At 34.5% G+C, this 14,028-nt stretch overlaps 1 protein-coding gene across 9 annotated transcripts in view; it reads left to right on the top strand.

Moving 5' to 3' along the window:
* LOC117609900 (neurotrimin) overlaps positions 1–14,028 on the top strand; it is a 454,130-nt gene that overhangs the window by 225,103 nt on the left and 214,999 nt on the right. The window contains exon 1 of one of the 9 annotated variants that reach the window (XM_034336658.2): positions 7,262–7,393. The exons of the other annotated variants lie outside the window; for them this stretch is intronic. Within the exon in view, the coding sequence (XP_034192549.2) occupies positions 7,315–7,393 (79 nt within the window). The 5' untranslated portion in view covers positions 7,262–7,314. Of the gene's footprint in view, positions 1–7,261; positions 7,394–14,028 lie in introns of those variants that run through there. 9 annotated transcript variants of the gene reach the window in all.

Raw genomic sequence — 14,028 nt, 5'->3', positions numbered from 1 at the left:
CTTTCGAACCCATTGCCAATGGCACCCAAAAATTGCACCATAAACTCCTCGTTCCATGCTCTTTCGAATAAACATAGTCTGGACGAGCAACTCTACCATCCACTTTTGACCATTCCCTTGTGAGTCTTTCTTTCCATAGATGATTATGAGCTTTTCATTTACTACGTCAAAAAATATCGAATGAAATTTTGGTGTACTGTTGCCCTTTTTTTACAACTAATTGTTATTCTATTTTATTTAAAATAAATTTCAAGTTTATCAACGAAGGGGGCTCTCCGATCTTGGTCTACAATAACAGTTATATCAGGAAAATGGTTAACTGAAGAAAGACACAAGTTACTATATATAATAATTTTGAAAATCTGATGTAAAAAGCAATGAAGATGAAACAACCCTTTCTGACATAGCAGCCTTCTCTTGTTAATCGAATCGAACGAAATAGCTTGATTCTATTTCAAAATTCCCTAGGAAATTCTGCGGAAAATAGGTTGAGACAGGTGCAAGTCACGACGGAATTCGTTGAGATTTTATTTGATCAATGGCGGAAGCTAATTCTTTCAGCGAACTGGTGCAATGTGTAAGTTTTCTCATTGGCCGTGGAATGTTTAATGTATGATGCCTTTATATCTGAAATTCTGAAGAAGCACGTAGAATTTAGAATCCGCCGTAGATCTTAAAATGGCCGTAGCCAAGATAACGGTTTCCTCAAGGAACACTCCTTTTCTTTTTTTTTCCCTTCTTTTCCTTCAATGCGGAACGTTATCTCCCGCTTCTATTACGGCATTGGAACGGTGCTATGAATTTCAGTACATGCAACCGACGTAAACTTAAACGCGAATTTCCTTGCAATCACAGCCAAAGGCAGCATTAAACCTTGCGAGCAAGAAAAATAAGTCGTTGATCATTTTGTCGGACGGAAATCTAATTTTTGCACGAATCCTTAAGAAAATGACAGCGCCAGCTCACGGTTTCAGAAGAAAAGTAATTTGACTTTAGTTCGTCAGGAATTAATCCACAGCCACTTATAACATTTCTACTTACATTCTTTACTGTTCTTTCGGTTCAAAGTTATCTTTAACTCTCGAACCAGGGAGAGAGGTCCAATTTCAATTTAATTTTTTATTTTACATTATTTTTATTTTCTAAATTTTACACTGTTCCTGTGAAAGTTATTTTCTCAACATATCTATTGCTATTTTGTTTCAAAACATAAAAGAAAAGAAACAATGGTATTGTAAATAGCTATAATTATTATATATAGCCTGCTTTATATTACATACTTTAGCGTGTTAATTTTTTATTTCATTATTTCTCTAAAAATTCTTTTAATTACATGAAATTCTTTCGTTTAACAATTATACGTTTATTTTTAAGTTAGTACCCTTGTATATGTTTTGTAAGTTTGAGTTTTGATTGACCCAGACTCCGCTGTTCAGGGGTAAAATATTAAAGTTGAAGGCAGTAAATGTATCGACAAACGATTTACACTTTAATATTTAAGTTGATGTCGTAGATATCAAATGGATGGAAGGAAAATATTTTTATTATTTAAAACCCGAATACCATTTCGTTATCAACCCTCCTTTTTTAGTGAGCTTTTCATTTCCGGACTTGATTTTATATTGTTCTAAGTTTGAACTAAATCTGAACAGATTTTGGAATATTTATTAAAGTTTCTAATTTAACATGCAAGTGACACTTATGTGAAATATTTAAATCTTTTTACAATAAAAGTAGGAATTCAGTATCCAATATGCCAGCCTCGAGCTCCATTTTCCCGGATGTCTCGTTATAAGCCTTCTATTTTTATATTTATTCACCCTAATATTTGAAGCTAATCAAACAAGTAACTTTTATGAAATTTTAAAGAAATCACCGTGAAACTTTAATAAACTTATTTAACAAAGTTAATTACTATTTGTGACATAAATTCCCCCAACATATAATTACCAGCTTGAAGGGTAAAAAATATAGTAGAATAAATAGAAATTTGCGAATACCAAGTGACTAATTTTGGCAATATATCCAATGCTAATCATGTGTCTATATTTATCAATTTGAGGGGTTAAAAGTATAATGGAACAAAGAGGATTTTGCAAATACCAAGTGATTCATTTTGTCCATATTCACTACTGTGGGGGTCGGGGCCGGCGTTAGGGGGGCGCGCGGCCGGGCAATCGTCCAGGGCGCTAGATCAGTAGGGGGCGCCGCAGCCCGGTGTCCCTAGTTTATTCATCTATATCCGTTTAGATTAGTAAAGCTTGCATTTTAATTTTAATGTAGTTTAATCATTTTTACAAACTACAGATTCATTGTTTCATATTATTACCTCGTCTTTTTTTCTTAAAAATGTTGAACCTCTGAATGGGCGCCACGATAATCTTGCCCAGGGCGCCAATATTGCTAAAACCGGCCCTGATGGGAGTTATAAACGGAGTATGGCGCCCCCGGCGCCTGGGCCCCTCTTTCCCGTGATGGCCGCAAGGTGTCGCACGAGTATTCCATCCTTTCTCGCAAGCGCTCCATCACGGGCCTTGTCGATATATACATATATATAAGATCTGAGAATATATAACCTAGGCGTCTGGGGCAGGGGTCGTTCACGTCAGCCCCACTGACGAGTTCTTAGTGGACGGTTCCCGAAACGAAACGCCCCATCATTTTTCCGCCGATATCCTACAATACTAATCAAATATTTGTAATTTTTTACAAATTTTTCAAATTCCATATTTAATCGAGTGTTTCTATAAGTTCGAAGAATCGAAGAATAAAACGACATAGAAATCGATCTCTTTAGAGGTGCGGACGGATGGTTGTGTCGTAGGGATTATCTCGACTTTACCACGCCAATGAAAGCAACTGAGGGGCGAAAGAAACACGTCGAGGGGTTAAGCGTAGAAACAACGGGAAAGGAGGGGATATGGCAAAGGAGTTAGAAACACGTTTCGCTTCCTGCAGTCACCTTGAAACCATCTCTTACCGGTTTACGAGGACACCCTCGCGAAACTTTCGGTATACTCGCACTTAAAGTCATCTTTCGAAATAGTGCGATGTTGGTACTATAATGTCTGTTACGAATATCAGGCAGGCTGTGGTGGGTTGGGTTTTATGACTTGCACCACTCGGCATACCACGCTTTCAAAGGACACGAAAACGCTTAAACTCTTCCGTGAGAACCTTTTTTCGGATGACTTTCATCCATGAACGGAACTCACCGGCAAGAGTTTAGGGGCGATTTTTATACAGTTTACAGAGAACGATTTCATGGCGAGGATGCAATTTTTCGGTTACTATCAATGAAGACTGAATTTTATGCACCTACGATGCCCGGATTTTTTCCTAGGTAGTATGTTTTATAAAACATTGTTGGGTTCCGTCATTAAAACTGTGCTTGAGTTATCATTTGGTTTATTCAATTTTTGAAAACAAGTTGTGGAAAAATGGCGGTTCATGGAGAAAGCCACAATTTTAATTTAATTCTGCATCTTATATTATTTTCACTTTCTACATTTCTTACATTTTCAAATTTATTTTTTTGATATATGAAACTCTTTCATTTGAATAAAAATTATACAATTAACTTTAGTATGTTTTGTAAATTTCGATCTCAAATGACCCAGACTCCACTGTTCAAGAGTTTATAAACACTACAAGAATGTTACATAAATTGACGAAAATTAAATTATTGGTACACAATTCTTTATTTATATGCAGGTGATAAATTCAATTAATTTTATACTACAACTAGTAATTTTATCCTATTATTGAAATATGTTTTTACAGTTTAGACTTCAAAATATATTTTGGCACAGTGATTATTTTTTATTTTTTATACCCAAGTATATTTTAATTTTATTTACAAGCAATGACTCATATAAAAAGAATACTAATGCATCAACAGTTCCTAGATACCCTTTTCACGTCACTGTATACTTAATAAAAAATTGCTTATTATAGAAATAATGTAATTTTTGTCACCAGTTAATATAAAAAGTATAATAATTGTCTTACAAAGTACTCATACTGTTAATTAAATCTGACAACTGCCTAAACATAGGGTTGTAATGTTAAAAAAAAAAAACTGTTGTTACTACTACTGATTACTAATTACTGAAACTACAGACTGCCATCATAATAGTACTAATATGCTTAATACTAAGTATCACTTTCCTCAGTACTAATATGCTTAATACTAAGTATCAGTTTCCTTAGTACTAATTTCCTTACATAAAATCATCTCTTCCTGCTTTATACCATCAGTTATATAACATTCCATATATGGTAAATAATTAAGAAAAAGGAAAAACAGATTTTATATGCCAAGTATTTCGTGACTCCCATAATCTGATTTTCGTCGAAAGAAAACGATGATTAGAAATATCGACTGATTGATCGGCAGTCCGTTAAAGCACTCTCTGCACGTATACCTTTGCTCCCTTCCCCCAACCTGAATTACGAACTTAATCTAACCATCTGACAGGAAAAAGTGGATAATCCTTTTCATCCTTCACCCAAGAAGTGATTTCAAGCTATTTTTATTCCCCATTGATTGTGAAACTTCTTTCAAATCGTATGAGATCTAACGTAGATACCATTAAAATTGAACTTAATTCTTTCTATACTTCAGTTCAGTTAATAATTGAATCAGTGTTCTTATTGTTAATCGTTTATTGTTATTAATTACTTCTCTGCTTGTACTCAATCATACTTCTCCTGTACCATTACGAAAGTTATGTGTTATTGTATTCAGAATATTTATTTTAAAGGGTGTTCTAAACACTATAGATTTTTCCTATAGCATATTAAGATACCCAACCATATTTAATACTAAATACTAGATATCGGATACTGGGTAATAGGTACTGGATATTATTGTATACTGGTTACTGGATACCGAATACTTGGTACTGGATACTTGCTACTTGATGCCGGATACTAGATGCTAGACACTTGCTACTTGATACTAAATACTAGATGCTTGACGTTGGATACTATACGCTCGGTACTGGATAGTAGGTACTAGTTAACAGATAGTACATGCTAGATACTTGAAACCAGATACTGGTACTTACATAGTATCAGGTACTACTTACTAGATGCTAAATATCAGATGACGGATACTAAGTACTAGGGACTTGATATTAAATACTAGATATGAGGTATTAGATACTTAATACTTGATATTTGTGATATTTTAAATATCTTATGATACCAAATTTTGTCGTTTCATGATTGTCTATTGATCGTCAATTTTTGTTCAACTTAATTAAATTTAACTTACAGCGGGTAAAGATAGTGCAGTTATGACATTTTGTTCAAAATAAAATAGAGCATCTTATATCAGGGATATGCAAATGTATGCGAATTGTCGATAAATTTTATCATCAATGTAAAATTATTGATGAAACTTATGTAAATTTAAATATTATTATCATTGTTGTTGGTGTCTATAAATTTCACAAATATTATATCATTTTAGCAATTATTCTGTGTTGATTAAATAAAGAAAACGTGTAATGATATATTACATACACATATTTTCGATTTCCGTTTCAAGTATATTATTTTCAATTTTTTTTGGTGAAAGTTTTGAAAATTGTATAAAATTTTCAACATAGAGAGACACTGGCGCTCAGAATAACGTGTGAAAATTTCACACCGATCAACTTGTTAGTATTTTTATTTCACCTCGGCTGGTTAAAAAAAGATATTTCGAGAGAAACGCATATAAAATTGTCTGCCCCTCTGCGGGATACCGCGCCGCACAAGTACCACTTACTACAAAAAGCTGTGAAAACCGAAATAGTACTTAAAATTTCTCTGTTGAAATTTACATTTATATTTCTAAACCTTCCCGGTTTTCGTAGATGAGAAAGAAAATCAATTTTTTTCAGATAAATTATTACAATAACCCTTTAAACTTCATCCATCTGCTTCGTAACATATTTATTAAAATACTTTGAATTTTTCCACCAAAATTTAACAGTACATTTTTGAAAATAATAGATTCAAAAAGTTAAAAGGAGAAAAAATTAGAAGGAGGGAAAATTTTCGAAAAAGGAAAAAAATTTCTAAAGCCCAATTAATAGCATCCTGTACACAATTTTCTTTATTCAAATTGTTGTATTAAATGATAACTGCTTTAGATTATATTGTTCCGGTTCGGTTAGGTAGATCTACCCCTACCAGAGAGGCGGCGAAATTCAAAGAGATAGTAAAATCGCTCAAGCATGAAACAACACGAAATCCGATCGTCCAAGAGGAGATAAGGACCTGAAACGCCAGACAAGGGCCGCGCAAACAAATGTTTCTGTGCAGTATCTTGAAACGGAACCCTAAAACACACCGCAACATGCGCTCCTGAGCGTTGGCGTCATCAAAAGAACGCCCTGTTCTGGTTTAACACCTTGACTGTTACGGTGAAACTATTCAGAATTTCAGTAGGTATTTTTACTTTTACGAAATGTCACCTATTATTTTCAAAAATTTTTAGTACCCGATACTCGAATCGAGTTGAGAATTGTTTTGATCGATTTAAAGTGAATTAGATATACTTCCAATGGAAATTCAAGGGTCACCAGATATGTATAGGTGACATGGTAATGAGCATGTTAATTTACGATCGTCTTATCTCGGCCTAGCTGCACCTGTTACCTTAACCTGAACGTGTTAATTACGTACATTTCAATGTTACATTATGATGAACGAATTGTTAGAACCAATTATGAACCTCATTATACAAAGAAAAAAAAAGGAATTGCATAATTTTATCAAGAATAAAATCTAATTCAATTTCACGAAATGAAGTATTTGCCCGTGGCAGATTACCAATTGAGCAAAAGCGCTGATCAGGGTAGTAGCAGGTGTCATGAAAGCATAGTGCACGTCGCGTCGCCGGGTCCGAACGTTGGAAAAGAAAGGCGATGTTCTCGACTAGTCTATCTGTCCTAAGGGGAACTTTCGCGGTTGGATTCCTTAGAGCAACGCTAGAACGTACGTCTACGTGTGTTTCTCGCTATCCTGGGAACGTGTCTTTCGTATGAGGAAGGCGGGTCCTATGGTTCGCAATGGCGGAGGGCACGTGAGCCCCGACGGGCGCATGCGAACCACCCTAAAGCTTACGGCAATCGAGAAAGGATGCCTTTTCTCTCTTTCCTTCTCCCACCAATTCGCCACCACGCCATCCCCTCTTTCACCCTTGCGTTTCAGTCTCGTCGGTGACGAGCCGAGTAGCCCCCTCGTGTGCCAGTCTGCACCGAGATTCCGGCGCGAATCGTCCTTCTTCGTCGCGACGTTACGGCAACTCCTAGATGGATGTTGCTGAACCGGATTTTCGTGTCAGCGACTTACATCGTCGCACAGTTCCTCCTCGCCTGTCCAGCCTTCGTGGAAGGTCAGTGATTAACACCATCAAACGTTATTATACTCTCATCACCTTGGATACTGTCAGATATACGAAAGTGACACGTGTGATTGTTCAGCATGCAAGGGAGTAGTCGTTAACGTGCCATATCCTCTAACAATTTGCAATGTGAAAATTGAATTTTTCACACTGTTTAGAAAGTTATAAATGATTAGTACACAGTGGGTAAGAAAAAGTCTTATCGATATGGTTAGATCTTGTCAGAGTCGATTGCGATCGTTCAAGATGGAATATTGTTCTTGAAATTTAATTTGTTATTGTTCAAGAACACCACAAGGAGATGGATTCAGTGAACGTAGGTTTCCAGTGTTAACTATCGTCACAGTGTATTTTCATCGATACCACGTGCAGCAGTGACACATTTGAATCACGTATTTAACGTGAACCAACAAAGTGATGTTTGGCCTGTGCCAACGCAATTAGTTTGGATAATTTGTCTCGCAGTTTTCTCCATTTTTCACGTGGATTTCAATTTGTATCGGAACGTCTTCCGGTTCTATCGGGAATTTCCACGTAGGACGGTATAATATCTTGACACGGTTGATTTGTTTGAGTTATCGGAGAACCATTACGCCTAAATGGGCCGGGAAGTATAATCCTCTCGTTGGGACAAGGCAAGTTGCATTTCGTGCTATCCGATATTAAATCCTCGGCAAAGTTCGATGCTACACAAGGCACCGTCGACTGTTACACTGAATATCTCGTTCCAACTCTCGATTCCTTTCGTCGACTTGCTATTATCCCTCGATATCACGACGGTGCATTATTTATCCTCTCCTATGAAACCGTGGAATTTTCGGAAACGCGAGAAACCTTCCAACAGGCTCGAAAACTTTTGTCCGTCTCCGGAGGCTCCGGCGCGCTTACCCTTACCTTCTGACAATAAGGAATGGGGAAGGGGAGGCGACTGCCTGGGAAGCTTCCACCTTCTTCATCCTCCTTTTTTCTTCTGCCTTTCTACTTTATTCGGAGAACTTCCTCAGGCCGGAAATCTGTTCGCACCGGGTGCCAAAAAATCACTGCCGTCGTAACGATGCTCATTTCATTTGGATCCAATGAACGCTATTAAATTTTCGATGATACTTCTTCTCATTTTAACGCGTGGAAATATCATGAATGTTTCATGTAGGGAACGGTTAGGCGACTTCCGTTAAGTGTGACACATAAGGAATTTTGTGCAAATTTAATTACGGTAAATGTATGCTAACTTTCTTATGAGTTCAGTGTGCTTGGATATGAAAGTAAACATTTCTGACTTAAATTAGGGAAATTACTTGGGTTCAATGAATTCTAATTGGGGTTTTTGAATTTATTCTTTGGGGAGGAAATTAATCAGATTTAAATTGGTTGCAATTTAAAATAGTGAAGTTAAAAAAGTATGGAGCTGATTTGACGTTATTACGTGATTAACTTACTGATATTTAAGCACTAAGTATTTTGTTATTTAAAAAGTTCTGAATAGTTTTATTTGCATCGAGAGAATCACTTCTGTGTTTAACACGTTGACTTCTGTGAGGGCCATCCCTGATCGGCGCCTCGAATTTCATATTATCGAATTATTAGAAAAAAGGAAGAAGGAACAAGCTTTCAATAATGTTAATATCATTCTAATAGTGTGAAATATCGAAAGCTTATGTTTAAAAATTAACTAATATATCCACTTTCAATGCGGCATTTAATCTGTTAACCCTCGGACGGCGGACCACGGAGAGAGTCTCAACATTAATTTAATCTTGCATTTCATATTATTTTCTATTTCTAAATTTTACACTATGCTTTTAAAAATTATGCTTCTAATATATGAAACTCTATCGTTTGAAAATTATGCATTTATTTTTAGGTTAATATCCTTGTATATATTTTATAAATTTAGGTCACGTTTGACCCTGGCTCCGCTGTTTAAGAGATAACTGATTGCTACGAATATGCTTGTTAATTTTCTGCTTACACATTAATTTTTATTAAAGTCGATAATACCGTGTATAATATCCATATTATTTTCTGTTTACATTATACGCAACAGGTATTTATAACAACATCGAAATCTTTTGATTTAATTCATATCTCATAATTGTAGTTACGAAATCAATTCTACAAACACCCTATACATACAGTCTGATTTAACGTTGAATCTACTAAATGGGTCAAAATGACGAGTTCCACGTTTCGTATTTTAAATTACAGTTGAAATGTATGTAGCTTTTTGTTCAGATTAAGAATTATTGTTTATGCTGATTTATGCTTCATTCTGTATTCATGTATTTTTCTGTCTTATTTCCAAATTCCAAATTAGTATGCATCAGACGCTGGTAATTCTAGTGTTAAATTGTATATTAAATGCTCTCCTGATTTTAAAGAAGACAACTCTAAATGTACCAACCAGAAAAAAGTATCCGAACTGAACATTCAAATAATTGTACATTTCGCGTATATTCTTGGTACAAACGTTTTCGTGCAAAAGTCTTTCGAGTAATACCTAAATGAAACTTGGACAATTGAAAGAAATTGATTAGGATTAGACACTTTGAAAAACGCGTCAATTAAAGATAAAATATTAATGTAAAATGTGGTTAATTTTGCGCAAATGATGTAAAAAAGAATGATTGAAAACAATTCTTTTTTTAAATTAATATGTGTTAACCAATTATTATTTTTAAAATGAAAATATAGAAAGTTTGACTTGTTTATTTTTTCTAATTCGTCAAATTAAATGATTTTCTTGCTATAGTTCTCATTCCGTTTCTCACAAAATCTCGTGGTACTAAAATCTTTGTAGCAGCAAACTACAAAGTAGTATCATCCGTTGTGGTCAGACCGTCTTTCCGCGTCAAGTATAAGCTACTGATCGATGACATTAAGCGCGAAGGGATGCATAATATAATCTTTTAATTTTAACGTGTTTACCGTCACAGTGAAAATGGACATATGTAGTCAAACATGTTAAAACTGTAATTATTGATATCTTAACCCTTGAACCATACAACCTTATAAACCATATACAAGGCTATTAACCTAAAGTTAAATATATAATTTTTAAACGAAAAAATTTTCTATATTGAAAGAATAAAAAAATTAAAAATATGAAATACAGAATGAAATTAAAATTGTGTCTCTCTCCATGGTTCGTCGTCCAAAATTGGAACCTTGTAATATCAGTATCATATTGACTATTTTCAATTAAAAATTAAAAACTATTAAAAACTATTAAAAACTATTACAAATTTGCTTTCTTTGTCCTTTTATTAATCGTTTGATTATCCAAAATTTGAAGCATCGATGACTGCGATGAAACTAATTCAAATATTCACTTTAAAAATCTTTTCGCATTTTATACAGAGTGATTCCTTTACAACGCAAACCAAAGGCAACGCCGTCTGTCACTTGAGGGCTGTTTTCTTTTTACACGTACACACCTACACGGCAGTTTACGATAGCAGAGACATATGTGTGGTGTCTAAACAGCGGAGACAGCTGCGTAGGCGTGTATATGTAAAAAAAAAAGGCTCCCAACTAGCTGCCGGCATCGCTTTTGGTTTGCGTTGCGAAAGAATCACCCTGTATAAAAGGAACATATGCCCCTCTAGGCCGTACATGACTTGTATGAACGCACATATGCATTTGTAGTCGTCTTCCGTGAAACATACAGGGTGTCTCAGCTAAACTGTTACAGAGCTCATATTCTGCAACTATTAATGATACAAAAAATTGTTGATATGGAAATTGCATGGAAAAAGGGGGCCGAAGTGAAAAATCTTTTGCATTATTAGTTTAAGAGATATGATGGTCAAGTTTTATTTTTTAAATGGAACGATATATTTTTTGTCAAATCATGTAATAGTGCATCTCAAGACGAATTCATTAAGCTTTAATGTATACACTCGATTTTAATTAGTATTCATGATATAACGTTTACAAATTTTCCGATTTTCAGTAGATAAGTCTTGGTTTAAGTGGCAAGATGTAAAAGCGGCCCTATTTTTGCGGTAAGTACCGCAGCGGGGGCCACGCTAGGAACGGCAGACCCAAAGAATGTTTCGTTATCCGCGAGAATTAGGTTTCTGCGATCTTACTAGGATAATGAAACTAGGAGACTATATGAAATAAATCAGTGGAATTGTTGCTACGTAATTACTTTCAGCTTTCTTGGTAGCGCCAATGACTAAAACCAAAATAACCGCAAGGTTTACTGTATACTTATCCACAGTACCGAAAGGGTTAACAAAAATGTACCGAATTCCAGTCATTTTTGCTGATAAATGTGTTTCTAAATTATTATTCACTGCTTTGTTCACAGCAATTTTATGGATTCTATAGGGCGTTCCGCATTGTACAGCACTTCTAAGATGGGGGTACATAACTCTAGACAAAGAAATAAATGAAAATTTTAGGAGAAGATCCTGAATACAGTAGACTCTCGTTATATTGTCGCGGACGCGACGGGGCTGTGAAGTGGAGAATTTTTCAATTTTCCGAATTCTCATTTAGAGAGTGGAAGCAGCACTAATATAATTGAAAATCTGTGTGACAGTAAAATTACTCACGTGGCAATGTAACGAGAGTCTACTGTATCAGTTTTGAATAGGTGTGCTTGCATTTATTTTAATGTCAGCAATTTGATTTTATATACAGGGTATCCCGTAACTGGTGGTACAAGCGAGTAGGGAGTGATTCTACGTGAAAAATTGAATCGAAAATATAGAATAAAATTTTTTCATATGACGCTTTATTTTGAAGAAAATAAGTTTGAAAATTTCGACGTCGATTTTGAGCTCGACGGGTTTCATTGTAGATCACCTCCATTTTTGTTCGTAAACGTTGTCAATGGTTTACCGATTGCTATATGTTGCCATGCTCACAGTATTTCGGAAACTAAAGGTCCTGTTCGATAAACATAAGAAGAAAGTAAAATCGATGTAAGAGATCATGTTGACAATGTTTGTAAACATTGCAAGAAGCACGGAAGTAGTCTCCTAATCGGAACAGTAAGATAGTAAAATCCGTCGAACTTAAGCTAAATCAAGTACACGCGTACTCGATAAATTTTCAACTTTATTTTTCTCGAAAATAAAGCGTCATATGAAAAAATGTTATTCTACATTTTCGATTCAATTTTTCACGTAGAATCACCCCCTACTCGCTTGTACCACCAATTACGAGACATCCTGTATATTTATAAATATTTAAAAACATTGTCAAGATTAAGATACACATTCTATTATTCATGTATAATTAGAATCTTTTTTTGTTCATTTTTGAAAAATTCTTAATTATTGGTGCATTTTTATTATCCAGCATAAGCTACTTTGCCTCCTGTGAATTAAAACATCTAACCATAAAACAGTTCCTATAGTAAACAAGCATAATAACATTTAAAAATTTTATTGTAGCAATATGAAACTACGGTTATTATGACACAATTTACCTTTTATTGCTTCTCTAAAAATCTCAAAATAAATTGGTGAACAGAAGCATACGCAAACTTTTTACTACGATACTAACAACAGACATTAACTATGTAGTAAAACTCTAACGAAAATGACCAACAGTTGTTTCGAAATGTTGTAAACATTACAATAAGTACTTCACAGAAGTTTTCATATCTGTCATTATTGTATATAGCCCAAAATCGTAGTGACCTATATTACTACCACCTTCTGCTTCAATTGATATCGGAAAACGTATAAAATATTGCAATAATATTGGAATCAAGTCAGTATATCAACTAATAATTTGGTAGTAAAATATGAACCAATTAGTGAAATTCTTTATTTATTTATTTCTCTAATATAAAAATTAATACATATTACTTATATTTTTATGATAGGTGTAGATAATAAATATTTCGCTTTAGGCGTTTTTTTTGTGTACAAATATAACGTTAACCGTGTACAGGGGTGTAATTTTACCCCATGCATTTTCAGTGCAAAATTTAAAGAAAAAACTTTGGCTGCGTAAGTAATAAAATGTGAGTAATTTTGAAGAAGATAAGTGTAAAAAAATTATTGGAATAAAATCTTGCAATTTCTAAACGAATGTTAAAAAACTAACTCAGAGTATTTCTATTACAAAATTAATTAAGGTACAAAAGAATTTATAGCCTAAAAATAAATAAAAATTCCATAAGTATGTATACAAACTATGTTCATCATTTTCGAAATCATCGTTGAAATTATGCTAAAATATTATGAATTATTCCGTATATTCGAAGGAACTGGTATTACTCCGTAGGTAGGAAATCTCCTTCCACGCAGCCACGTGGTGAAACAAGCAGAGGAAAGTAACGTTTAAAGCAGAGCTCGTGGATTTTATCGTAAACCTCTGCAGGAAATCCAAGGTCTTCATATCCACGCAGAAAATGTGATAGATAGGGGAGAATACACTTCAGCTAGAGAATCACTTTAACCTGTGTAGATAATACGTTGAGATAAACGGGATCACTTTTGTACGGAGTTTTCAAAGAATTCCTTCGTTTCATAAGAATATTAATGCAACGCGCTTATAGAATAACTTGAAACGTTTTTCACGAGAATAAACGCTCCTATGTGCTGTTAAATCTTATAAGAATATTATTCACTTATTCGGGAATATAAATAATCTAGCAGAGT

The sequence above is a fragment of the Osmia lignaria genome, chromosome 9, assembly GCF_051020975.1.
Source record: "Osmia lignaria lignaria isolate PbOS001 chromosome 9, iyOsmLign1, whole genome shotgun sequence".
NCBI classification, from domain to species: domain Eukaryota; kingdom Metazoa; phylum Arthropoda; class Insecta; order Hymenoptera; family Megachilidae; genus Osmia; species Osmia lignaria.
Note: the sequence above shows the minus strand (reverse complement) of the source record. Positions and strands in the feature narration are given on the sequence as shown.